Raw genomic sequence first — 27,727 nt, 5'->3', positions numbered from 1 at the left:
GTTTTAAGTTTAAAGAAGCAGCCCCACTCTATTTCTGAGCACAGACCTCCAGGACTGCACTTATTGCTTGCTGGGTAAGAGCAGCATGAAATGATAGTTGAAGGAAACTGGAGGCCTGATAACTAGTGGGGAAATAGTCAATCTTCTGTGATAATGGGTAGATTTAGGATAAGTGGAAGCATGAAGAATTAGTGTTGGTGCTGCTTCTCATTATTTGTCATCAAAAAAAGTGTATCTACTTGTTAGATAACTAAGCCTTATGTCAAGAAGTTGTGAATATCCATAACTGTTGTCTATTTTATCTTAAACCTAAGATTAAACCTTAATTTCTGTTTTCTTTCCTGTCTATTGGCTATATCATAGAATCATAAAATCCTTAGAGTTGAAAGGGACCTTTAAAGGTCATACAGTTCAACTCCCCTGCAGTGAACACTACATTCACAGCTAGATCAAGTTGGCCAGGGCCTTATCCAGCCTCACCTTGGAATTCTCCAGGTATGGGGCATCAACCACAACACCGTGCAACCTGTTCCAGTGCCTCACCACCCTCACTGTGAAAGATTTTTTCCTCACATCCAACCTAAATCTACTCTCTTTTTGTTTGAAAACATTTCCCCTTGTCTTATCACCACAGACCCTGCTAAAAAGTCTCTCCCCTTCTTTCATGTAGGCCCCCTTTAGATACAGACACGTCAGGCTGGTCTCAGGTCACCTCGCAGCCTTCTCTTCTCCACGCTGAACCACCCTAGCTCTCTTAGTCTGCCCTTATAGGAGGGATTATTTTACATTTACTTGTGAAAAGTGAGAAGATGTTTCTGCCTACTGTCTCTCATGTTTCTTTTCTGCACAGAATAATATCTATAAACAGAAAAACTAAGTATGGAAAGAAGATAGGATATATAAGGTATCTACCTGTGCATTTGTGTAGTCTGGTAATTTTCTTTCTTCTGCTCACTTTTTTACATCTGGTGTCTTCTTTTAAAGTACTGCAGAATGAGACAGAAAAGGACTGACTGTACCTGGGTGCTGGGACAAATTGAACATAGCTTCCTTGAGGTTTTTTCACTTAGCCTAGTTAAGCTTTTATGGATTTAAACTTCTTGTCTGATATTATTCATTTTAATGTGACAGAACTATTCCTGATATTAATAGTATGTTCACGATATGCCAGGCTAGCAAAGGGAGCATGTTATGAATTAACAAAGTAGTATACTCCTACTTGTACTTCTGTGCACAACTGACTTAGTCAGTCTTTATAGGTAATGCCTGCTTTTGGTCAAACAGTAATCTGCTTGACTGTTGTAAAAGGAAACAATGGGAAAACGTGCATTGTATTGGGAAGATACACTCTTTGTTATGGTTCCACTCTGTCTGTGAAAGAATACAAAAATCCTGGCTGAAGGCCCTTAGTTCCTGTGTTGTAGTCAGCTCTTTGACAAGGATAGAAAAAAAAATCAGTGTAATTTCCTGTTTACATTATGCATTGTTAAAGAGCTGTTGCTCTTGTTAGAGATAGATACAAACAAAAAAGGAAGGTGAGTTAATTCTTGAATTCTGTGCTAAATATATTCACTGTATAAGCTGTGGGGAATATTCGTTGCGTAAGTAGATTACAGAGGCGGTACACTGACTCTTCCCCTTTTCAAGACTACAAGCAGTTCATGCTCTTAAGTTTGATGGCAAAGTTCTAGTGTCTGATATCACAGATGGCCCAGATTAATGTCTTTTGGAAACACTTCAAAGGAAAACAATTCCAATTTACCATTCTATTTTAGAGACTCAACATCATGACCATTTTTTGTATTATCAGTTCTAGCTCTGACTCCTCTACGCTGGGAAGTAACCGGTGAAGAGTTGCCTGCCATATCACATGTTTGACCTGGTTGTCAGAGTCAAATATTTTAAACTTGCGGGCTGATGTTCATGATAAGTGCTATGTGCTGTTGTTTATTTGATTCGGTTTGTGCTTCTTTTTAACTTGAACTAGCACAGCTGAGACATTTCTAGGATCTACACTAAGGCACTAGGGAAGGGATTGAGTGCCAAAGTTAAAATGTAGTAGTGAGTTTTGCTTGGAAGAGTTGAACTGCAAGGATGTTTTCAAGTTAGCGCACAAAGTTTGGTAATCGTCTCACCAGAACTACTGTATCTTTCAAGTGAGGAGTATAAAGCAAAATCAATGGGAATTCATTTGTAAGGGAGCAGGTGAGGACTCTGACCTCCTGTGCAGTACTTTTAAGCTTTTTTTAATTCAGCAACCATGTCTCCTTTTGGAAAAAAAGCTCTGTACAGTGCATTCATAGCAGCTTTTGGTGTGGCAATGACCAAATCAGTCTACAGCTTCCAACCCTACTTGTCATCTATCTCTAATCTACCCAAAGTAATATTTTGGCAGCAGTTGCATTCCAGTGTTTTTACAATTATTATGTTAATTAATTTACAATTTGCAGCATTTCTAAGTTTCATATATTTGGAGAAAAAATATTTTGATAAATGGTGTAAATTAAAACTTAGGTATGTGACTTACCCTCCTACTGCTGCTACAACAGTTGCTAGATGACTCATTCATTAGCTGCATGCAAAACCAAGTGCTTATCTGGGGAACAGCACTATGATACAGTACATTGCAAGCTGCTGTCTTCTTGTTATTCGAAATTTCTGACAAGGCCCAAGCATGACAAATGAAAAATTGTCCAGACCTTTACAGATAAGTTTTCTGACCATTTGTGCCTGGAAGACAGGAAAACTGAGTATTTGAGAATTTGTTTGGTTTTCATAAATTGGCTGCGTTAAAAACTTTACAATGTTCTGACATGTAAGCATGAAAGAGAAGGAATTAAAATCTCCTCTATACAATGAGTAATTATCTCCTCCAGCTTCTTTCCCATTTGTTTTCATGAAGTCTGCCACAAGGTATTGGGCTTATTTGTGAGGTGTAAAATAGAGAAACTTTATGAAGTTTGCAACAGAAAAATGAGCACTTCCAGATTCAGCACTAATGTGAGACTGCAGCAATGCAGAGGGGTGCAGTGTCTCCAACAATGTGAGAGATGTGCTCCTTTTTCTTGTTTTGTTGATGGGATCAAGTAGCAGTGGTTTAGATTTATGGTATTTATGGTATTTAATATGGTATTTATACTGGTATTTAACATCAGTTTGACCTGCACATAAGCCTCTAACTCCTTGTCTACAGAGGAGTTACAAATCTTATAAACAGAAAGTTCTCCATAAGCTTGGAGGCATTCATTTCCTGGAGCTGTGATAGGCTAAGGCTGGGGTGGGAGGGCAGATGAGAGTCTGGCCTGGTGCTGCATGAAGAGAGTAGTGGGGTGGAGGAACTGAAGAAGCAGAGCAACATCATCTGTGCAAAACTGGTTTTTAGGACTATTGCATAATGATGTTGTTTCATTTAACAGATAACTAGAAAGCTATTAAGATTCTTTCAGACAATAATAACCTGTTCTTCCTACAGGTAATGTGTCTGAGTGCAGGATTTTATTGAATAATGATCTTGCCTGTTGATGATTAACTTGCTGCTGCCAGAGAATTCTCATTTCTTGTCTGCAAGCATACAGCATAAACTGTTAGTCCTGGCTTGACAGTGAAGTCTTTTGTTTAGCTACTTGGAAGGGGCAAAAAAAAACTTCCAGGACACTGTTTTATTCTCAAAGGATTGCCTGTCTTTTTTTGGAAGAACATTGTGACCAATGTAAGCAGCCTTTCTTGCTGGCAGAAACCCTGATACATGCTGTGTGACTTTCAGATCTTTCAAAGAATGATGATGACATTTTTCCAATATTTGTTTATCCTGTATTTAACTAAATCATTTGCTACTCAGCTTAATTTGCATAGTTTCTCCAAAATGCAGAGACTTTTTTTTTTTTTTTTTTAGGATAGTAAATTCACATATTGAATTGTAATAATCAAGATGAACTTAACGCAGAGAGAAGAGCATCTTTCTCTCCACATCCCTCTGCTTTCTATGAACAAGATCTACTAACTTGTTTAAAAGATACTTGCTGTGAAGAAAAAAAAAGAGCAAATGGATGCACGACCTCTTTTTTTAAAGCAGGAACAACAAAAGAAGCAGCCTTCATGAGTGTGTTCTCATGTCTGAAGCAGGCTGCCTTGAAGTGAAAACAGTGAGGACCTGCTTGCATGGATAGCAGGAGATCTGGCATTTCAGGGCTGGTGTACCTTGGAAACAAGGACTTCTGGCCTATTTCTACTAACAGTGGATGTAATAATTGTTTCTGATTGTTTGATATCAGCATTTTCTTTCCCTTAAACAAGCTTTTGAAATTAAATGCATGTATCTAACTTTGTTCAGCTGAGATAAAGTTAATTTTCCTGCCAGTACCTGGTATGGCGCTGGTGCTGTGTTTTGGATTTAGGATGAAATAGTGGTGAATCACATGCTGATGTGCTGGCACTGAGTCAAGAACTTTTCAGCTTCCCATTCTGCCCTGCTAGTGAGGAGATGAGCACACAGAAGGATCTGGGAGGGGACAGAGCCAGGACAGCTGATCCAAACTGCCCGAAGGGACTCCTGCACAACACACAGTTGTGTGGAACTGTAAAACTGTGGCAGGAGGCCTGCCCCTGCTCGAGGACTGGCTTTGTTTCCATCACTGAAAGGTGAAGAATTGCACTGTGTTTCACTTGGTTGTTCTTTTTTTCCCCTTTACTTTGATTTTTTTTTTCTTTCCTATTAAGCCATCTTTATGCCAGCCCAGGAATTCTCACACTTCCACATGTTTCAGAGCTCTTCCCCACACTGTCTGGGGGCGGTTATCAGCTGTGGGGTGCAGAGCTACCTGTTGAGTTAAACCACAACACTTTCAAGTTTCAGAATTTTTCTTTTTATTAGAAGCTTATCAGAGATATGTTAGATTACTTTCATTTTCCTGTGCTTTCCTCCTCTAGAAAAAGGAAAAATTGACTTCTGGTCCTGAAATCTCTGGATTCTGCACCGGGGAAGATAAGAAACTTTCAATTTGCATCTGTTAACATTTGACATACAAATTTAAGAAGATTTCCATATTCATTTAACTTTGTTCTCAAAAATACTGTTAGTAAAAGTGGAGTTTGTAACAAATAAATAGATACAGACTTGTAGCCTTCTTGCTAAGAAGTAGAAAGGAATCTAGTTTTCATTACCATACTGATGTTCAGTGGATCTGTTTAAAATATTATTTGAACTTCACGTTTTAAGGGCACAGGATAATGCTGATATATTTTAATTTCAGTAGTCTAAGAGTTTAATATTTCAGTTCAAGCTAGTACTGCTACAAATGTACAGTTAGAATAGTAGCACAGCTAGGATGGTACTTTACAGGTGTTATAGTTGGAAAGATTATTGTGGTAGAAAAGAGACAGTCAAAGAAAAAATGCCCACCCATAACTGAGGATATAGGCTTGCAGCAGGAAACTCCAAAAAAGATTGATCTCCAGAAAGAGATCCTTCCCAGTGGCTGTCAGCCCTTTAGTGGGGTCTAGGAGGGGTGCAGCCAGTCTCCACCCCTTCTGGTCACACAGCTGAATTGCCTTCACCTTTGCTCTCCTGGCTGACCCAGTCCTTGCCTCAGGTGATTAATCAGTGGTTCAACCATGACTCAACAGTCTCATACATACAAGCTAGCTTATTTTACAGTTCTTAGAGAGGAATAATAGTTGTCAAAGGATGGTTCCTCTTGTTCGAAGATAGAATTCTAGAATCATTAAGGCTGGAAAGATAGGTAGGGTCACCAAGGTCCAATTGCCAACCCATCACCACCATGACCACTGCATTCCCAAGTGCCACATCTCTTCAGTTTTTGAACACATCCAGGGATGCTGACTCCATCATCTCCAGTGTCAGCCTGTTCTGAGGAGGAGTATTTCCTAATACCCAACCTGAACTTCCCCTGGCACAATGTGAGACCATCATCGCATCCTAAAGAAGATTTAGGGTGGAGTATTTGCTACCTGATGGGCTATGGGTGCAGGCTGCCTAACAGACAGTATAAATATTTGGAGGGGAGAAAGGAAGAAAATACTATATTTCATCAATTCTTCCTCTTCAGTAGGATCTAAACCAGAACGTTTCTCCAAGTGGATCCAAACTCTATGCTGTGTGTGTCCAGAGAAAGCTCTCTCAATGTTAGCAGATTGCTGATGCCTGGTTTCCTTATGCTTTCTCTTATTCTCTTTTCCAATGGAATTTCACTTGGTATTCGACTAGTACTTATTAGCCTTAACAGGATGTTTTCCTTCAGTACTTGTATTATCAAAGAGTCGTGGAATGATAGAATCACAAGATTGGAAAGAACCTACAAGATCATCTAGTCCAACCATCCTCCCGTTACCATGCTACCACAAACTAAACCATATCTCATAGCTCCTCATCCAGGCTCCTATGGAACACTGCCAGGGACAGTGACTCCACCACCTCCCTGGGCAGCCATTCCAGTGCCTGACCACTCTCTGAGAGAAAAAGTTTTTCCTCGTGTCTAACCTAAACTTCTTCTGGTACAACTTGTGGCCATCTCCTCGAGTCCTGTTTGTTGCCTGGGAGAAGAGGCCAAACCCCTCCTCATCACAGCCTCCCTTCAAGAAGTTGTAGAAAGCAATGAGGTCTCCTCTGAGCCTCCTCTTCTCCAAACTGAACAATCCCAGCTCTCTCAGCCACTCCTCAATAAGAACTTGTGCTCCAGACCCCTCACCAGTTTGTTTTCCTTCTCTGGGCATACTCCAGGCCCTCAGTGTCTTTTTTTGTGTTGAGAAGCCCAAAACAGTACACAGTACACAGAGCTGAGTACAGAGGGATGATCACCTCCCCGCTCTGCTGACCACACTATTTCTGATGCAGTCCAGGATGGCATTGGCCCTGTTGGGCACCTGGGCACACTGTTGGCTCGTGATCAGCTGGAAATCAACCAACACCCCCAGGTCCATTTCCTCTTCACAGTCACAGTCGCTGAAGTTAGGTTCAACAGTTTTAACCATGTTCTTTGGTAGATGAATTATGCTGAAGGAAAGGGTGAAATAAGTGGAAACTTAGAAGACTGTTGATGTAACTTGGCAGTAGTAACTTGTTTCCACGAAAAAGCATCAGAAACATGATATGCTTCTTCACTCAATGGTTGGATGAATTTTAAAGTTCTGTGACTTGCCATTTTTTACATAATGTGAATCAAAGCTGTAAGAGTGGTAGGGGAGGAATCTCCTTTCCTGCGTTTCAGCAGTCTTTCTGTTCCTTTCTGTGCCACTGAGAAGGAAGAGTATTTGCTGCACTGTGCTTAACTATTGCTTAGAAGGTAGATTGGGATCTCTTCCTTGTCTTCACTGAAAGAGTCTACTTAACCACTCGTTGGATTAAAGAGCCTCGTTGCAGACTGAATTTAGGTTCAATGTTTTTAACCATGTTCCTTGGTAGATGAATATACTCTGCTCTTGATCTGTGCTTACAGCTTTCCTTGTCAAACGGTGTGACTTTATTTCACTTTTAGTGAGCTGATATTGATTTGATAAAAAAAAAAAGTTTAATGTAAATGTTAAGCTGTTGCAATATTGATTTGGGGAGCCTTAACAAGCATAAAAATTAAACTGTAACATTCACATGCCATTCCTCTCTCCTTTACAGAAGAATATAAACCTTGAACAATATTATATTTTATTTCCAGAGTTGCAGTAAAACAAAACAAAACACATAAAAAGCTGCATTTGGGAAAAATTTTTAATACAGGAGTTTGAAAACTTGCTCAGAACCCTTGTCTCATTAATAGAGCTGTATTGGCAAAGCTGTTCAGCCTTTAGTGCCAAATTTCACAGTCATACTGAACTTTCTGTGAACTTTCTAATAAGAAACTACAATTACCTTATTATTTCTGGGCAGATCACAGATTTCTAATTCTTCTGAGAAGTGCTGGACATGTGCTATGGGGCTAATGAACTCATACGAGTTCAGCATTCACAATTAGTTTCTTCAAAGTCTGCATGTCCCTGATGAGCCTCTGGGTAACCTCCTGTTGTATGTGACCCACTTACACTGCAAGACACTGACATTGTTCGGGCGCTAGGTTATTCTGTGTGAAACACAGTGTCTTTACAGTTTGTTCACTCCTTGTTTGGATCTGGTGTTCTTCAGTGCATTCTCCCAAAATGTGCTTGAATTTGGATATGTTTTGTGTTACTGGAGAGAGTTCTCTGCTATGAAGACAGGCTGAGGATGTTGGGCTTGTTAAGCCTGGAGAAGAGACGGCTCTGGGGAGAATTCATTGCGGCCTTCCAGTACTTCTTCCAGGAGCTAATACACAGGAGACAGTCTCACTTTTTACATGGATAGATAGTGATAGGACAAGGGATAATGGTTTTAACTGCAAAGGGGGCAGATATGGGTCAGACATTAGGGGGGAATTCTTTACTCAAAGGGCAGTGAGGCGCTGCCATAGGCTACCTATAAAGCAGTGGGTGCCCCATCCCTGGAGGTTCTGAAGATTGGGTTGGATGGGGCCCGGGGCAGCCTGAGCTGCTGGGGAGCAACCAACCCACAGCAGGGCTTGGGGCTGGGTGGACTATAAAGCCTCTTCCTACCCAACCCATTCCATGATTCCAAGGTTCTATAATGAATTATAGTTAAAGATTGTCACACTCTTCTCATAAGTTTTAACTTTATGCTTAACTGGAGTCAAAGGATATTACATAACTTAGGAAGTTGTAAGATTTTCCTATCATCACCATTTCAGTCATTTTTTTAAAATCAAATCCTAAATTCTGTCTGTTGAAGGCAGAAGTGTTTGAATATTTGCAAGAGAAGAAAAGAAGTTTTTTCTTGCTTAACTACTATACAAAGATTCTGTGAAACCATCTGTTGCATGCCCAGGTTCTGCCTAAAAGAACATAAAAGAGAATACTGACTATTGCCGTAATCTCTTCTGTACTGACTTTCTGCTTTTCTTTTGCAAATATTCAAATTTACTTCAATTTGTAATCAAGTAGCTAAGCTGGAAAAGATGTATTCTGATTCTTTTAAAACAACTAATGGTGAAGCCTCTGTGCACACAAATTAGTCTGGTAGATTAGAGAAAGTCTTCTGTAAGCTGTTGTAGTCATTCTCAGTGAACACTCCCAGACAGTGAATCTTTGTGCAAAATATCCTTTGTTCACTTCTTCAAAAACAGTAATTTTATATGTATTTTTAAATGGTCTTGTCTAAATCTTGTCTAATGTTTTGCTCAGATGCATAATAGTATTTGAGTTAAATCTGCAGATAAATGTCTTAAATGCAAAGTACAACATTGATTTAAGTGTGTCAAAGTTAGAATTAGAAGCAAGTTTCTTGCTTGCCTGGTGACTAAAACAAGCTGAATCAAATTCTTTCCACTCTGAATCTCATTGCTGTCATTTGATCCTCAAGTCTGCATTTCCCTCAGCTCTGTGGAGATTTGGGTGTGGATCAAAGTCTTCCTATAGCCACTGCAGAAGTTTTAGCAAGGGATTATTCCTGACATTTTCTATAATATTTGTCTGACATTCTCCAGGTAAAATATTCACTGAGCCACTATCTGTCTTACAGTATTTTCAAGGTCTCAGTTGCATCCATTGGTTAATGATTCTGTGGTGATTCTATGAAGTCATTGTGGCAGTCAGGTGTTACTCAAAGGAGGTGGATGGGTAGGAGAAGTACTAAATTTTATCTACAAGGCTGGTAATGAAAAGAAAGTGCAAAGAAGGGGATTTCCTGCAGAGCCTGAGCCAGTAACACTGGCAGGCAGCTAAAAATTTTAAAGCAGATATCACTTTATGTTTAGAGAAGGGATTACTCAACAGCCTCTTCCCCAGCTTCTTCTTTTTTAATATAATTTACTCTCCTTAGGCTATTATTAATCATTTTATAATGTGTTTGAACTGGATGTTTTTCAAGCAAACACGCCTACATTTTTCTCCTGCTGGTCTCATCCCTACATACCTTAAAAATCTCAAGACTGCCACAGAGAAGAGCCAGGGAGTTTCTGCAAATGAAAACTGAGACTGTCATTTACAGAATAATAAAGGTTGAATTTGTTAACAAGGTTTTGCATGATTTTCTTTCCTGTAGAGAGCAAATTTCAACGCTCAAACCCAGTTCTAACCAAACATTTGCAGACATCTTGGTATTTGTTCATGGAAGCCACAATAACTCCTCTCTCTGAATGTTTGTGGCATAATTTTCTACAAGCAATCAACCACACGGAGTCATTAATTATAGCTGGTGTCCCTGGTCTGTGTCCATCCAGTGTATGACAAAAATAAAAGAAAATTAACAGAATCACGGCATCCAAGAAGTAATAATTCCACTGATAACCAGTGCTTGATAGGGTTAATTTTATTAATCAAATAAATCAAATTAATTTGATTATTCAATTAATTTTATTAATTAAATAATTAATTAAATAAAAAAATTAATTAATCAAATAAAAAAATGATGCTCAAGACACTGGCTAGAAGCTGGAACACACTGGCTTGGGCCACAGCACTCATGAGGAGTTCAGAATTGAGTCAGAGGTTGCCCCAGGATGATATCATAACAGGGTTGCTTCTGTGGACTGCCCAATGGCAGGAGTCCTTCACTTCCCGTATGCAGAGATGCCTTCTCAACATGTCTGGTTTCATTTGTGCTGTTCTGCTTCTACAGATGCCTTTGTAAGTTCTCCCTAGTCACAGAACTGAGTAGCTGGGACACAGCCTGTACCTGCTCTGTTGTTTTGACTACTAATCTGTGAGGGCTTTTGGTTTCGGGAAGGCCTGAAAACGTGCATGTCAAGGGGAGCCTCTATGATGGTGTTTCAAAGAGTTGTGAAAACCATCTGCTTCTAAGAAGCAGAAGACACTGTGAATAGAAGACACTGTGCGGTTCAGACACAGCTATGTTTCTGCTGTATTTGCTGCTTACCGTACCAAGTGAGTTGAGCACGAGGATTTGAAGGTTGAAACATCATCTGAAATACAAGCAACTTGCCCTCAGCCAGGGAAGCTCCTTAAAGTGCTAGCATATGCTTTTTTTTTTTTATAACACTAGTGGAATTGGTATATTTAAAGTATTACAGAGAAATGCAATGGAAAAAACAACAGCTGGTCTAGAGGAAGGCCAAATATACTCTGTTGTATAAGCCCAGAAATAGGAAGAGTTAAAGCATATGCAGCTATAACTTATCAAACCTTGAAATAACAGCTGTTCTTTCCAAGATTAATTCCAGACTGTCCTTTCTTCTTTCCCTTAGTAATCTATATTTAAACCAAATTAATTAAAAGGCGTGGTCTGACTACAGCTTCAAAGACCTATTCTGTGAGTAGCTATTTCTCTTTCACAACACAGACATTATGAATTAATTTAGTTTTGGTACATCACTTTTCTTAAAGTACCTTCAGAACATTTAAAACTGAAAGTGTTGTTTTGCTGGGTTGGTTTTTTGTTTTTTGTTTTTGTTTGTTTGGGTTTTTTTTTGGTATGTTTCAAAATTGGAATTCTGTATGAGCTGTTACGATTATTTTCTGTGAATAACAAACTGCTGAGCCAGACGTGCAGTTACCGATCGTTGGTGCATTCATGAGTACTTGGCCTCTGTGCCAGTGCAATGGCTCCAGCATAAAGATCTTTAGAGAGGTCCGTGAAGATCGGAGACATGGGGAAAATGGCATGCAGAATTTCACTGACTTGTTGCTGGTCACCTACCACAGTCTATTGTCACACCTTGCCTTCACATCTCAACTCACACAGTGCTGTCAGAAAGATACAATGAGCTACAGTATTTTAGGAAAGAGTCTTTATGGTTTGAATGTTTGCAAGTGTGGACATTGAGCAGAGGAATAGGTTTGAGTCTTTCTAGTTTTAATCTTTGCTCCCCTATAATGGCTCATGTCCTTAAAGTTCCTTTGTAATAGAAGTAAGGTGTGACAGTTTTGAGTGATGTCTGGAAAAAATACTATTTTCCTCTTAATTGTTGAAATGGAAGGAGGACACCAGAAAACAGAATACAACATTGGTCTTCTCTTGTTTAAAAGCAAATGGAGTTGCAAGTGCTACTATATAAGCAGAGCTCTGGGGTACAACTAAGTATACACATGAATGTAGCCTCGTGGAGCTCTCAGTGCAGGCTGATTTTTCTGTATTCTGAAAAGGGACTGGCACCACCAATCTGCTGTGGATAGCAATTTAAACATACAGCGTGCTGGAGTGGTTTCTGTTTTCTTCTGTGTGAACACAGCTTAATTAATGAGATCTTGCAGAAAAGCACTGAAGAATTTCCAGGAATGATAATCACATGCAAATTAGCTAATACAAATCCCGAACTGGAGTTTCATCTTTGTCTTACTAAAAGCCAAGAACACTAGTATGCTAGCAGGGTTTTGGAGTTTTTGGAGAAGACTGATTCCCTTCTTGCTTTTCAAACTGTAAAACTTCTCTCTGGTCCTGGTAGTGCACACCACTATTTTGAAAAACTGAGAAACTATTTTGAAAAAAAAAAAAAAGGAAATAAAAGATTGGAATAGATTAATATGGTTGTGTTCATATCCAGGAGCTAAATAAAATGCTGGAAAACAGTGCTGAAACAAAGCCTGGCAATTTATATGGGGAACACTCACATATTTGTTAAAGGTTTGTTTATGAGTTACATTGGATATTACAAATACTTAGTTTTTACAGTATTTCCATTTTCCTTTTCTGTTCCCACTCCTATGTGTGTGTTCTGCTAAAAGATTGTATAATGCATTGTACTTGGATGTAGGTACAGTAAGTAGTTCTATGTTTGACATAAAATTAGGAGACATACCTCTTAGTAAGCTTTGAAAGGTATCAGGTTCGCATTAACAGAGAGGTACACTGAGACGTAGAAAAAAATTAAGTGTAACCTAGATTATTTTCTTCTTTTCCTGTTGTCTTTTGATAAGAGTCTGGATTTCAAAGCAGTCAAGAGACAGTTGTAGAACTATTGGCTATAAGATCAGGAAAATCTCATTTTCAGTGCTCAGTGAAATAATAGCACGCATATTTTAATGGGTGTTTCAGTAATTCACTTAAGTAAATGCATCCTCATACATTTTTACTTAACTACTGAGGGCTAGGCTGAATTACTTCAATTCATCAAATACTAAGCCAAAGATCTGTCTACAACTAATTTTTAATTTTTCTTCTTTAATTTTTACCTGTTTCATGTTTGGACATGAAATCATTTATTTCTGTTTAGTGTTTTATAGTGGGAATAGCTGTCACGTTGCAGCTGGAGAGCTCTCTCAAATCCACTCTTTAAAATATACTTTTAGCTGAATTCTTGACTTATTTGCAGATTTGAAAAAGTTAAAATGGATGAATCTGTCATCTTGAAAGCTTGCCAATGTTGTTCTGGTTTTAGGTCCAAAAAGCAAATTGCATTTTGCTGTCAGGTAAGTGCTGAGCCTTTGTTTACTCTCACACCTTAGTACTGTAGGTGTGCATGGCAACAACTAATCCTATACAATTAAACCACATTTGTACTAATACATGAGGTAAATCTGTATTTTTGGCATTGCTGCCAAGTAACAAAGGTGTCCGTGCACTTAATTTGACAGAGTGACCATAAAATGGTAAGATTGTGACTATTGAAAGGGATTCCTGGCCTGTGTATCCTTGTTCACTATTCTCAGGATCTAATGAGGAGTGTGGCCTTCATTCCTCCTCAGGGCATGGAATCAGTCACTTTAATAGAGTCAACAGGTTCCAATATGTGTGTTTATTCCCAAAGCCTTACATTTTACACTGTAATGGATCAAGATCTATGCTAGATATCACTGCTGAGTTTAACCTCTTGCCACGTTTTTTCCAGTCTGTTAGCATATCCATATAGTTTGATATCTTGGACTAGGAGTGAATGAAGCAAGTTATAAAGAGAGATTAAGTATAATGTCTTTAAAAGGCAATTTACAATAATCTGTACATTAAGTAAACAATGAGAGAAGTATCTAGAAAATTAAAGTCCAATACTGCCCAAGCACAGAAAAGCTTGCAAAATTACTATTCCTGCTAATAAAAGCTGAAATTGAGAGAACTGCCATCTACCTCCTGAAGTCAGTGCGATAATGAGAAATGAAGAGTAAATTTGCTCTGAATTTCAGACATGCAGGATGACCTGGCAAAGACAATTAATTAAAAAGGGATACCTTTCAAATTTCTGTTTTTTTACAGAACCTATTTAGACTGTGAGCAGCCTTTGTCTCAGCGAGCTCCATACATTATGAAATACGAATATACAATATGAAATTCCTTACTTAACTCCAAGAAATGCAGATCAACTACTCAGAAACTGTTAGTTTTTCTATAGAGAAACTCTCTGTAAAGATAGTGTTCATTCATGGTACCCAACAGGATGTCTGGAGGAGGATCCTTAACATGGTTTTGGGGAGATGTAGAGCTCATACATGTTCTTGATTTTTGCAGTTTTGATTAAATGTAGAGGACCTGGTTTGGTTCCTAAATGTTTTTAGAGTGTGTGTGTGTTTCATGGGCATGTATGAACAAGTGTGTAATTCGAAGTGATTTATTTCACAGAACTGGTAGATTTCATCTGAAGCTTTTGATAGGAAGTCATATCCTGAAATCCTATACATTGCAACTCTTATGTCTCAGGTAAAATTGACAAAACCTGCCACTTGTTGAGCTAAGTTAATGCTGCCTTCAGCTGAAAAATCTTCCCATAATTTAACTTTTTGTCTAAGAGAATGGGATAATTATTTCACAAAGTCAGAAAGACCTGACATGTACATCTGTCTGCTTGCAGATTGTGAGTGTTACAATTATCTGGAGCTTCCTGGAGAATTAGCTGAGCAGCATTTTTTGAGCTCTCTGTGACCCATCACAAGTCAAAGAATGGAGACAGCAGAGCAAAGTGTGCCGAGATCTGGGACAGAAACTGTAAAAACAGCACAAGGAGTTTGGGTGCTAGGGCTCACACAGGGGAGCTGCAGCAAAGTTGGAATCTTGTAGAGTTCTTGGGTGGAAGTTGTTCTGAGAATGGAACTGGAGAAATTAGGGCAAGAGGAATAGAAAAATGCAAAAAGATTAACCCAAACAGGAGGACAGATGTAACATGAAATAGCTTGAACTCAACATTCACACTTTTCACGGACAGTTGCAAATTAAACTGCTGAGATTCTGTTAACTTGGAAGTTTCTTTCTGAGGCTGAAAATACAAGTCAGAGCAAGGTCACAGTCTGCAGGGAAGCTGCGTCCTGTTTTGGGACCACCCAACAGCTTGGGTAAACACAGGAGTGATGGCATCTTGCAGCTGCCCTGTTGCCTCACGCTTCCATCCCCAGCAGCAGTAGCAGCTGTTCCCAGCTGCTCTGTACTAGATCTTTGCACCAAGAGATGCTGTGGCTGTTTTTTTGCTATGTTTGCTGGAGGGAAATGATAACGAGCCAGAAAGGAGTCTCTCTGGCATACAGAACAGCTTTTGGAGGGCCAGGGGAAGCTCTCAGTACCCCCAGTATTTCTGATTCGTGTGTGCAGGGGAACATCGGCAGACAAAATGCTGTTGGGCATATCTATTGTGGTGATGGTGACAGTACTGAAAGGATTTTTTGAAGAGTGTCTGTGGAGGAAGTCCTTACACAGTTACTGCAGGTCTGAAAGAAGTACATGCATCTTGGGTATATGGAAGAGCAGTCGATTCTCTCCAGAGAGGATCTACGAAATCTTGAGTTGTTTGCAGAGAGATGAGCAGGGCTGCATGTAGGAGGATTGATTTCCCTCAAGGGGAATCCTCTGCAGCTGTTTTTCCCTGGTCAACTCCCAGGAAACTGTTGTCTTGGCTGGAGGGAAGGCTAGAGTGGAAAGAAGCATGTGTTAAGGATCGAAGGAGAGCATTATGCTGATTCACCTCTCTCCTTTGCTCATAGCTCTTCCGGGGAACAGAACAAAATGGTTCCTCATTTTAGGATTTTTGATAAATATCAGTACTGTGTATGATTCAGACTCTGATGAAAGGGGGATTGCACAACATCTCTGAAATGAAATATTTGCACACTGAAGAATGCCGATTTACTTAAAATTCCTGAATCAACCGTGGGTGGTTATGTTCAGTAAGAGATTTCTAATGAAGAACTTCTGAAGTGCACCATTTTTGGGTTTAGTTTGTAATGTGAATTTAAATATTTGTGAGTGGACAAGCTGCCTAGAGAAATGACTCTCCTCAGGACCTGTGGGACAGCATCCAGTCTGCCTCTGGGCACATGAGTTTGCTGGAGCCCAGGAAGGCAGTTATCAGCTGCCTACTGCATCTCTTTGCTGTTTGGCTGCAATTCTCACAACTTGAAGAACACTGTGCTCTCCCGTCCTGTCCCACATCGAGAGAAAGCCTGCCACCTGAGTCACTCTCACTGCCCTGGTCCTTGGAGCACAGCCCTGAGCAGTCCTTCCCCATTCTTTGTTTCCTTCAGTTGTTTTACATTTTGTACCACCTGTCCTTGCAGTGATGTTCTCTGTCCACAATTCTCATGTTCCCATCAGCTTTTGAAGAGGGGCTTTAGGAGAGCCTGCAGTGAGTTCTGGGGATCACATAGGTAACTTCAGAGAGGGAATGGGCATTCCAGAGACCCATGCTGCCGGTTTCCTGCTGGTTCATAACAATCCTGTCTGTATGTCCAGCAGTTGTCCTTCCGGAGTTTCAGCCTTTTCTTTCACTCCTCAATGCTGCTGTGCCTGAACATACTTTCCTGTGTCATGCAGGCTTAGGAAATACTGGAATAATAACTTACTCTCATTCCTGGTAGAAAGGAGTTAGTGACCCCCCGATCACCTACATTTAAGCAGTTTTTTTTCTTCATTGCAATGTAAATGGAATTTTTGGATAATGCTTTTGGATAATGCTCTGTTCACCTCACTGGAAAACAGGTAAGCCCTGGCAATGCAAAGATTTCTTCAAGATGTTACTTTTAGGCAATTGTTTTTGTTTCATACAAATGAATTTTCATGCTGATACATACAAAGATGAAAAAAGATATTAATAAAACCTATATGTTTAAATTTTTGTTTGCACCACAATAGTTCTTCTGGTTTTCTTTAACTGAGGTTAGCAATTCTTAAATTTTTAGTAACAGACATTATAATATGGACATGCATTATTGGGAATTCTTAATATACAGATTTGTTTTACAGTGAGATGTATTATTTTTTAGAAGATACTCGGTTTTTCATCAAATGGAAATAGAATAGTACTACAAGATAAATTGTTTTAAGGTGTCCTTTTACAAAGTGCTAGATTAAATTCATAAAAGTCACCTTGTTCTTCTAATTCATGGCACTGATGTTATCAGCAAGATAAGGGGCAAAAAGAGGAAGAAAGTTCAAACCACTCCCAGAGCAGTTCCTTATGGAGCTGTAATTTTTTTGTTGTGTACTGCTGACTTGGCTTTAATCCCTGAGGAGAAGAAATGAGAACATTCAGTCCAAAGAAGCATCTTTCTTGCAAAGTGTAGGCAGCTGTAGATGTAGCTGTTTCCCAGGACATTTTTCACTGTATGTTTCCTGATGCCAGTGATGCAGAACATTTGTCATTCCACCCTTTCACTGTGAATGGTATTGAGTGGCAGAGACACTTGACAACTGTTTCTAATTAAGTGCATATGTGAACACAGCTTTTAGCTTCATTCTGCATTAGCGTGATATGATTCCACTATTTGACACTTCGTATTTTTGATAGCAGGAGTGCTGAATTTAAAGCTTGCAAAAATGCAGCTTTCCTTTCTCTATGCTAGTTGTTTTTTTTTGGTTGGGTCTTAAGTCTTGTCAACATTGGGAAATTCTCATGTCAACATGATAAAATAATGATCATAGTTCTTCAACGCTCAAAAGGCATTTATGTGATTTAGCTTTGTTTCAGAAGTGTTGCTGAGAAAAGCTGACTTGCTTACGTGTTCTGTTTTAAATTCATGCCCTTTGTTCCTTGTTTTAAGAGCAGTTTTTCTGCATAAAATGTGAATCTTTGCTCTCACATTGTTAGACTCCTGACGTAGTTTTAAAAGGTTTATTCACAACCAAGATTTTACCTGTAAGAGAGCATAGATATAGAATTGCTAGTGTACTTAGTGCCACTAAACTTTTCTCTATGGCTGCCTTTCTTACTTTGGCAGATAGAATTAGAATTAGAGCAGGGGGGCAGTTCGCTTACTATATTGAGTAAACTCCTGCTTTTTAGTTTTGCAGATCAACAGTCAAATTCCTGTAGTAAATCAGACATTAGAGTGGCAATACTGTAGTGCCCAAGAAGACATTTCTAGCAACCAGTCTACTGTATTTCAGCAGAGCAAACTATACAATTGTTCACAAAGCATACCTCATCAACAGTGTTGTTAGCAGAGTTTGTAGGAATATTGCTTCCTCTCATCCTGGAAGATAGGAGATGGACCTGTGATAGTGGAACTTCATCTGAATCCTGAACAATTCACACCCAGCTCCCAGGCAGATGAGGATTATCAGGAGTCTGGCAGAAGCCTGAATTGCTGTGCATTCAACAAAGCTCATCAGGTCTTTCAGCATGCTCCTCCCAGCCCCAGAGCCTGTTGCCTGCCTACAGCCAGCACCATGCTTTCAGGATTTCACCACATGTGATGTGGGCCCTGTGTCCTTTAGCTTTGCTGAAATGTTAATGCAGCCCAGAAAGGTTGGATATTGGTTATGTGGGAAGCTGGTGCTGACGTGAAAACTGTGTCCTTGATTAGATCTAGCCCAAGCATGATGGGATTTTCTAAAAGCACTTTTTAGAAAACCATATTGATTTCCTTTGTCTTAGTGTCCTTTTGATGCTTACTAGCTGAGTCACTCCTCAGTCTTTCCTTTATTTAGTCTGTGGTTGAACTTGTGTGTTCTTTTGTGTGCTTGATTAATGTTATTAATTATGATTTCATTTGTTTATTCATCTCTCCATGTATGGTAACTGTTATTAACAGTTTATTGACCTTTTGAGGAGCTCATTCCATAACTGGTTTTTCTGTTAATACTTAAACAAAAGTTGTGTCTTAGAGCAATGACATAAAGTGAAGATTGTAAGAAAAATTATAGTGTAGAAAGTTCTGAGGAATGGGGGATATAAGATTGTTAATGTTATTAACGTTGTTCATACCTCATGTGTGCAGTTGTGTTGTTTTGATTGTGAATGATACAGAGTGGAGAAAATAAATGAGCTCTTGTGCAAAGAGAAAGGAGATGAGAATGGAAAGTGAAGACATGAATCTGTGCCACTCTACTTTGACAGCCTTCAGTGGTCTGCACTCTCCTCTCCAGGAAGTTTACAGGCATTTTAACTTTTCTTCTACACATTTATACATATGAGTCCCTAGATCATCTTCAGAGGTGTTGGAAGGTGGCTGTGTGTGCAGCTCCCTGAGGATCCGTGTCTGCACTCTGTGCTGCACTCTGCTTCGTGCAACATCTGCAGGAAGAAAATGTGGAAAGAGACTCTTTGATACGGAAATCCCACGTAGTGCTTCAAAAGAAGGGAGTCAGATCAATGCTTTAAGAAAGTCAAAAGGGGGGAAAGAAGCAGAAATTAACAAAAAAACACCCACTCACCCTAATCCAACGATACTGTGAGTAGATTAATTGTTCAAAGTGAAGAAGTTTATCTGCAAAATAACAGCAAATTGACAAAACAACAATGTAGTTGACACTTAATGAAAAGTGAAATAGAATTGCTAAAAGAAAATAAGTGTATTTATTTCACAGAAGCCATGCAGGTTTTACCTGCCCAGGAGAATTTTTTTTTATGCTACTGTTCCTTCATGTTTAATTCAAACTTATAGTAAGCTTAAAATCTTTCCTTGTAGCTGAGAGTTAAGGGTTGTATACATTGTTCTGTTAGCCAGCTAGTATTTGTATGGATAGTTTTAGGAGACTTTTTGTTTGGTTTTTTTGTCATTAAAACAATTCAGATTTTTATTAAAAAAGAACACAACAAACAGTAAATCAACCCAAAACCAAACAATCCTTTTGTGAAAATGGGTCAACTACTTCGAATGGGAAAACTGTGGTCCTCTACACCTTTTAGTCTATGAACATTACATATGACTGATCTAATGTATTTGACCCACTTGACTCATCAGGTAATCCATGGTTGTCCAACCTTTTGGCTTGCCTGAGCCACACTGAACAAACAGGAATTCCCTTGGGCACATATAAAACATATGATAAATGTAATGTAAATAAGTAACAAATCTTATTTTTTAATGTATTTTTTTTAAAATAAAAACATTAGAAACAGAGAAACAAAACCATAAAACTGGTGGGATATTTGATAATTGACCTTGTTTTTACGAAACAAATGCATCAGGCTGGTTCGATGGCAGTGGTTGCCATTCCTAGTGAGCTCTCAAGGTGTTCATTGGAGATTTTTGATGAAATATTATTCTTCCTGTGCTTCATCCTTGACAAAAGTACTGCCAAAAATGGGTGATATGAATAAGGAGTGACTGTGAAGAACAGGATATTATTCTCTGGTAAGATATGGGCTTGTGAAAATCTGGTAAAGGGACATGATCAATTTTTTCTTTGAGTTGAAGATCTGATTGCAACTCTAAACATTCCATGTGAAGATTTGCAAGTAATGTAATTAGGTTGAATGAAAATGGAATTGCAAATATACAAAACATTTTTTTTTTAAATCTTGAAACCTATTCTCAAATTCCTTTATCAGAACAGAAAGCAAGGCTGCATATTTTTTACTGTTCACAGGACTGTGTTTAGCCAAGGCATCAAAATGTGTGAAATTATTTGCCATAGCTTCCATAATAGAAGCTTCATTTCAAAAGCTGTTATTTTCTGAAACACAGCACAGGTAAGATGATTTTCACCCTGAAGATGCATGTTTAACGCATTTAAATGAGCATTCAATTCCACCAAAAATGCTAAATTTCTGAGCCATTTTTCATCTTCACATTCTGGCACAAATTTTCCTTTTGATTTCATAAAGGACTTGGTATCATTTGCAAGGTCTTTTCAGCATTTTACCTTGACTTAGCCACCTTCCTTCAGAAAAGTAACTCCATCATCTACTATGTTACCAACCACTGCTGGGGCACCATCAGTGGCTATAAGAGAAATCTTGACAAAAGTTAATCAAACTTTAATGTATATTTTTGACAGATTCATACAAATACAGAGATTTAGTTGTGTCTTTCAGTGGCACAAAGCAGTCATTTCTTCAGTGACATTATATTCAACATCAGCTCCTCTCATGCAGACAGCAAGTTGAGCTGTATCTGTAGCATCAGTACCTTCATCTATTGCCAAAGCATAACATTTGAAATTGGCAGCTTCACTCTCCATATTTTTTTCATTATATTTTCCTTATTCTTCAGCTCACCTGGCTACAGTCTGGTGAGACAAACTAACATTAGAAAAATCCTTTTTTTTTTTTTTTTAATCAGGACACATTATATCTGTTGTGTTTTCCATACATTGCTTAACAAAGTCACCATCAGTAAATGGTTTTGACTTTTTTTGCAGTCAGATTTGCTATCGCATAAGCAGCTTTTGTAACAGAGACAGTTTGAGTTTTAACTTCTTAAAAATATTATGTTGACAGGCTTTTTTTCAGGTTCACTATTTTGTCTTTATGAAGTATTCCTTAACATGCATTGAATTTGGCAGAATGTTTCTGCATGTGATATCTTTTCAAACTGTAATATTTGAGAACTGACACAACTTCCTTTCGAATTAGCACAGTGCCATATTATTTGCCAACACTGCATTGCTCCCTGCCCATGCCCCAGTGCCAGGCCAGTCCGCTCAGTGGGGCAGAGCTGCTGAGTTGGGCCACATGCAGACCAGAGGCTGTGGGTTGGACATGCCTGAGGTAATCTAATATAAACCTCTCATGCAAAATTATCTCAGAAACTTCTGAATGTTGCTGCTCAAACTTCATGCCTTTTGTTAGCTGAATTTCTTACTAGCTTTCTGTTTCCTGAGTATCTGAGAGTATCTGAGTTTTCTGAGACTCCTGAGTATCCTTTCAGCACTTCCTTTATTTCTGTTCTTAGGGATTTCAAGCAGTATATTGACATATGTTTACAAAATACAGACTGTTGTATCTGTTTTTCAAGAAGGCATGGAAAACCCTCAGGTGTCAAGAATGCCTTTTCTCTCTTCTGCAACTTGTGGAGTTTTCTTGTCCCACTCAGTGGTTTCGAGGGAGGAGAATCTTTTTCTGTCTCCTGAGTCGCATCTCCACTGTCAGCAATGGACAATTGAAGACTCAGAGGAATAATACTCCTTTATGGTGGCAGTATGGAAAGTAGGTTTCTTTGACAGCACTGGGTGCTACACGATTTCAAACCATCCATCCTTCTGTAGGTATTCCTGAACCTGTGGGCTCCTGGTCAAGATTTCAACTTTTGGACAACAGAGCACCTGGGGATTGTTCAGACAGGAGGCTGGGGATGGACGTTTGGAGAAATTTCTTTTCCAAAAGAGTGGACAAGCACTAGAATGGGCAGTTTAGGGAGGTGGCCGAGTCACCATCCCTGGAGGTGTTCAAGAGATGTTTAGATGTTGCTGAGAGTCGTGGTTTAGTGAGGAAATTTATGTAGCAGGTGGATGATTGGACCGGATGATTTTGAAGGTCTTTTGCAGCCTTAGTGATCCTATGATTCTATTCTGTGATTGTCGGCAGTTCTGAAATCCCATGCAACACATTGCTAATGTAAGGTGAAAGCAAAGTGATGTGCTCTTGTTCAGAATGAGAAGCTAAACAACGCAATCATTTGCGGAGATGTAGAAGCAGAAGTAGCAATGTATTATAGCCACCTCTGCGTTACTGTTGCTCCAAGAGCATCTCTCTCTGTGCTCATTCACTAACAGAGCTGCCAGAGGACGTAGCTGGACATGTAGTTCTTCAATGACTACATGGATCTGTGTTGGATGCCTGCACTAGAAGGGACTGTCATTCAGAAAAGAGTTTTGTCTGTGGTACTTTCTTGCTACTTGTCATTAACTTTCCCACCTCACATCTCTTTTCCAAAATTTTCCTGCAGTTCACAGCCTCCTCCTTATTCAGGTCTGCAAACTTTTTCTTGGAGGTTATTCACTCTTACAGTGTGAATAGCTTTGAACATTTTCACTTCCAAAGCCGTCATGTCTCCTGACAATAAGCAGAAGTCATTGATAGATGTGAGTACATAGCCTGACCACTATGTGATGTTTTATGTGGCCATAAGTAAATCATTTAAGTTGCGGTTTAAACAAAATCTTTTGTTCTGATAGCTGTGGGGAAGGCTTTTCTCAGCACAATGCTCTTGAAAATATAGTCAGTGAGAAAAATAGGTCTGCTGAAAACCATGCAAATCTATGAGAACACCAATAAATACATTTCATAAATAGCCCCAGTAGAGGTGAGTATGACAGTAACTGAATAAAGCTTGAGAAAGACAGCAGGAGTGATGCTGCAGCCTGGGCTAGTGGAGATAGGATAGGGATTACATCAGTGATAACCTGTTTCCTTCTCTTAAATGAATACATAAAAAGTACCCACTTTCTTTACTTCAATTTTATTCACAGATTACACATATATTCTTTCATGCAGATATGAAAACATTTTTCCATGAAGCTACTTTTCAGGATTATGGTACTGTATGTATGGCTTTCTTTGATTTCCTTGATGTAGTGGGAAGGAAATTTTCCTTAGAGTAACTTTTTTACTAGCTAATATATGTACAGGACAGAGTTTGCTTGTGTGGCTGCACAGAATGACACTGACAGATGACAGTCTTCAAAAAGGGCAAGAGAGAGGATCCAGGAAACTACAGGCCAGTCCGTCTCACCTCTGTCCCTGGAAAGGTGATGGAACAGCTTGTTATGGATGCCATTACAAGCAATTGAAAGAAAAGGTTATCGGGAGTAGTCAGCATGAATTCACCAAGGGGAAATCATGCTTGACCAACATTGTAGCCTTCTATGGCATCACTGGCTGGTTAGATGGGAGGAGAGCAGTGAATGTTGTCTATCTTGACTTCAGTAAGGCTTTTGATATTGTCTCCCATGACATTCTTATAATGAAGCTGAGAAAGTGTAGGATTGATGAGTGGACAGTGAGGCAGAGCTCAGAGGGTGGTCACCAGTGGTGCAGAGTCTGTTTGGAGACCTGCGACTTGTGGTGTTCCCCAGGGGTCAGTGCTCAGTGCTGGATCAGTGCTGGATCAGTGCTGGATCACCTCTGGTCTTGTTCAACATCTTTACTGATAACTTTGATGAGAGAACAGTGTCGATCTCAGCAAGTACGTCAATGATACAAAGCTGGGAGCAATAACTGAGACACCTGAAGGCTGTGCTGCCAGTCAGTGAGACGTGGATAGACTGCAAAGCTGGGCAGTAGGAAACCAGATGAGGTTTAACAAGGGCAAGTGCAGAGTCTTGCAACTGGGAAGGAATAACTGCATGCATCAGTACAGGTTGGGGGATGACCTGCTGGAGAGGAGCTCTGCAGAGAAGGACCTGGGGATCCCGGTGGACAGCAGGTTGGGCAGTGTACCCTGGTGGCCAAAAAGGCCAATGGCATCCTGGGGTGTATTAAAGAGAGTGTGGCCAGCAGGTCGAGGGAGGTGATCCTCCTCCTCTACTCTGCCCTGGTCAGGCCTTACCTGAAGTACCGTATCCAGTTCTGTAAACAGGTCTCTCCAGTACAAAAAAGACAGGAATCTCTTGGAAAGAGTCCAGCAGAGAGCCACAAATATGGTTAAGGACCTGGAGCATCTCCCCTGTGAGAGGAAAGGCTGAGTTACCTGGATCTGTTCAGAGAGAAGACTGAGAGAGGATCTTATTAATATTTTGTAAATATCTTCAGTGTAGGAGACAAAGAGACACGGCCAACATCTTTTCAGTTGTCTGTGGGGACAGGACAAGGGGAAATGGCCATAAACTGGAGCATAGGAAGTTCAACTCCAATATGCTAAGTAACTTCTTCATGGTGAGGGTGATGGAGCACAGGAACGGGCTGCCCAGGGGGTTGTGGAGTTCCCATATGAGGAAAGACTGAGTGACCTGGGTCTGTTCAGCATAGGGAAAAGAAGATGGAGAGGAGAACTGATAAATATTTATAAATATCAAAAAGGAGATGGGAGGCAAATGAATGACTCGAGGCTCTTCTTGATGGTGTGTAGCAATAGGACAAGGAGTAATGGCCTATAACTTGAACATACAAAGATCCCTGTAACATGCAGAAGAATGTCATTGTGGTAAGAATGACCAAGCCCTGGAACAGGCTCCCCAGAGAAGTGGTGGAGTCTCCTTCTCTGGAGATATTCAAGACCCATCTGGATGCTTGCCTTTTCAACCTTTTCAACCTGCTGTAGCACCCTGCTTTGGCAGAGGGGTTGGACTCGATCTCTGGAGGCCCTTTCCAACCCCTACAATTTTGTGATTCTATGATTATACGCATTGTTGCTAGTCCTATGGTGCCACATACAAACATATAACATGCTGTGATACACTGTGGCTGAGCATCTGTGTTATAAATGGCAAATGGCGCATTCACGGCAGAGGTGTAGTAGCTATCACGGGTGGACTGTTCAATGGATAAGGAACTGAGGAACTGGTAGCAAGATTGTATCTTGAGTACAAGAGAATGGTGGTCAGCAGCTCAATGTCCGAACAGAGATCAGTGATGAGTGATGCCTATTAAGAGTCTGTTCTGGGACTGACTTCGTCAGTCATCGTCTCCAGTCATCTTCGTCAATGACATGGACAGTCATGGATGGGGATCATGTGCACCTCCAGCAGTTTGCCGATGACATCAAGCTGTGTGGTGTGGTTTACATGCCCAAGGTATGGGATAGCTTCAAGAGGGTCCTGGCCAGGCTGAGCAGTGCGCCAGGTGAATCTCCTGAGGCTCAACACATCCAAGCGCGAGGCGTCGCACCCGGGTCGTGGCAACCCCCGCTGCCAGTACGAGCCGGGGGACGTAGGGACAGAGCACGGCCCTGCCGGAAAGGACCTGGGGGTGCCGGTGGATGGCAGCCGGGCGTGAGCCAGCAGTGTGCCCTGCAGCCCAGGCAGCTAGCTGTCTGTCTGTATCTGAAGGAGGGCTGTAAGAAAGACAGGGACAGACTCTTCAGCAGGGTCTATTGTGACAGGACAAGGGGAAATGGTTTCAAAGTAAACAAGGGGAGATATTGCTTGAATAAAATAAAATAAAAAAAACAGCAATATATAATAAGAACAGGAAGAAATAGAACAGGATGCTGAGAAATGTTTTGTATGCGTTGTCCCTGGAGACATGCAAGGTCAGTCTGAACCAGGTTCTGAACACTCTGATCTGGCTGTTTCTGTCCCTGTTCATTGCATGTCCCTGTTCATTGGACTACATGATCTTTAAGGTTTCCTTCTAATTCAGAAGGTTCTGAATTAGAAGGCTAGGAACATTATTCCTAGCAAGATGTCCTATGGCTGCCAGTGTGCAGAAGGCATATGCCATCAGTAATATGCCATCAGTACTATGCCATCAGTACTATTTTTTAACATTTAGTCAGCTCTATTCTGTCCTGTCCTGTCCTGTCCTATTCTATTCTATTCTATTCTATTCTATTCTATTCTATTCTATTCTATTCTATTCTATTCTATTCTATTCTATTCTATTCTATTCTATTCTATTCTATTCTATTCTAAATTAACCCCACTGAGCACTGGGCAAGTTTGCTGGCAGCTCTGCAGAGCAAAAAGTTATTCCCAAAATGATCTGGATGCCTAGAGGATCAGTGGAAGCACAAAGGATTTCTCCTGCCATCTGCCTCACCAGTTTTCAGATGATATCTATTAGTGAAGCACTCCCACCCCTCCAGATTTCTGGGTGATATTTTCCATGCGCTGAGCAATTTGCCATCCCATCAAGTATAGGAGCTACACAGGGAGAAAGTATGTCCCTTATCTTGAACTATCAACTGACGTTACTAGGAAGTCTAGAGCTAGAGCTAGATCTCTAGACAGAGGAGAAATTCTTTGAAAAGGGTACCACCAATTAAGTTTTTTAAGCTTGGGTCTTTCTTGCACTTTAATGCCTGCTGCTTTGAGTATGGGCAGCCAGATTTGTAAGGTAGAGCATTGTTCAGTACATTGTGGGGGAATATTCAGAGCCTCACTGGAGTTAGCCTTCAGCAAACTGATGTCACTTTTAAATTTTTGGGCAAATTAGGTGGTGGCCAGAGTTCCATTCCAACCCACAGTATCCTGTGGTTCTTCAATATCTGCAAGTATTACAGACACACACTTCAAATCTAAATCAATTGTGAAAATATTTTGAAGTCAGTGTCACTTCTTATTGTTCCAGACACTCTTAACTTTTTCAAACAAGAAGATCATCGGAGGGAGAAATGGGAACAAAATCACGTAGCTGTCAGAAGGGTTTCTCGGCGATCTGTCAGCAAGGAGCGATGGGTGGAGACACTTGTGGTTGCAGACAGTAAGATGGTTGAATATCATGGAAGCGACCATGTGGAATCATACATCCTCACTATAATGAATATGGTAGGTAAAATATTTCGCCTTTTTAAATCTTTTTTTAGGTGAATGAAGCAAATTATAAATTTGTTATGTTACTGATCACACAGAAATAAGTCTAACATTTTTCATGGAATGAAATAGAGTATCATTCACATATATTCATTAAAACTTTTTTTTTGAAGGATTTTTTTTCCTTTTATTTTGTATAGATGCCATTTTTCTTTGGCTATTAAGTGAGGGAAGATTCTGTAA

At 39.9% G+C, this 27,727-nt stretch overlaps 1 protein-coding gene across 2 annotated transcripts in view; it reads left to right on the top strand.

Moving 5' to 3' along the window:
* ADAMTS12 (ADAM metallopeptidase with thrombospondin type 1 motif 12) overlaps positions 1–27,727 on the top strand; it is a 173,067-nt gene that overhangs the window by 66,415 nt on the left and 78,925 nt on the right. For both annotated transcript variants that reach the window (XM_048931975.1, XM_048931974.1), the window contains exon 4: positions 27,303–27,499. In XM_048931975.1, coding sequence (XP_048787932.1) covers positions 27,303–27,499 — 197 coding nt within the window. The remainder of the gene's footprint in view (positions 1–27,302; positions 27,500–27,727) is intronic.

This window comes from Lagopus muta, chromosome Z (assembly GCF_023343835.1).
Source record: "Lagopus muta isolate bLagMut1 chromosome Z, bLagMut1 primary, whole genome shotgun sequence".
Lineage (NCBI taxonomy): Eukaryota > Metazoa > Chordata > Aves > Galliformes > Phasianidae > Lagopus > Lagopus muta.
Note: the sequence above shows the minus strand (reverse complement) of the source record. Positions and strands in the feature narration are given on the sequence as shown.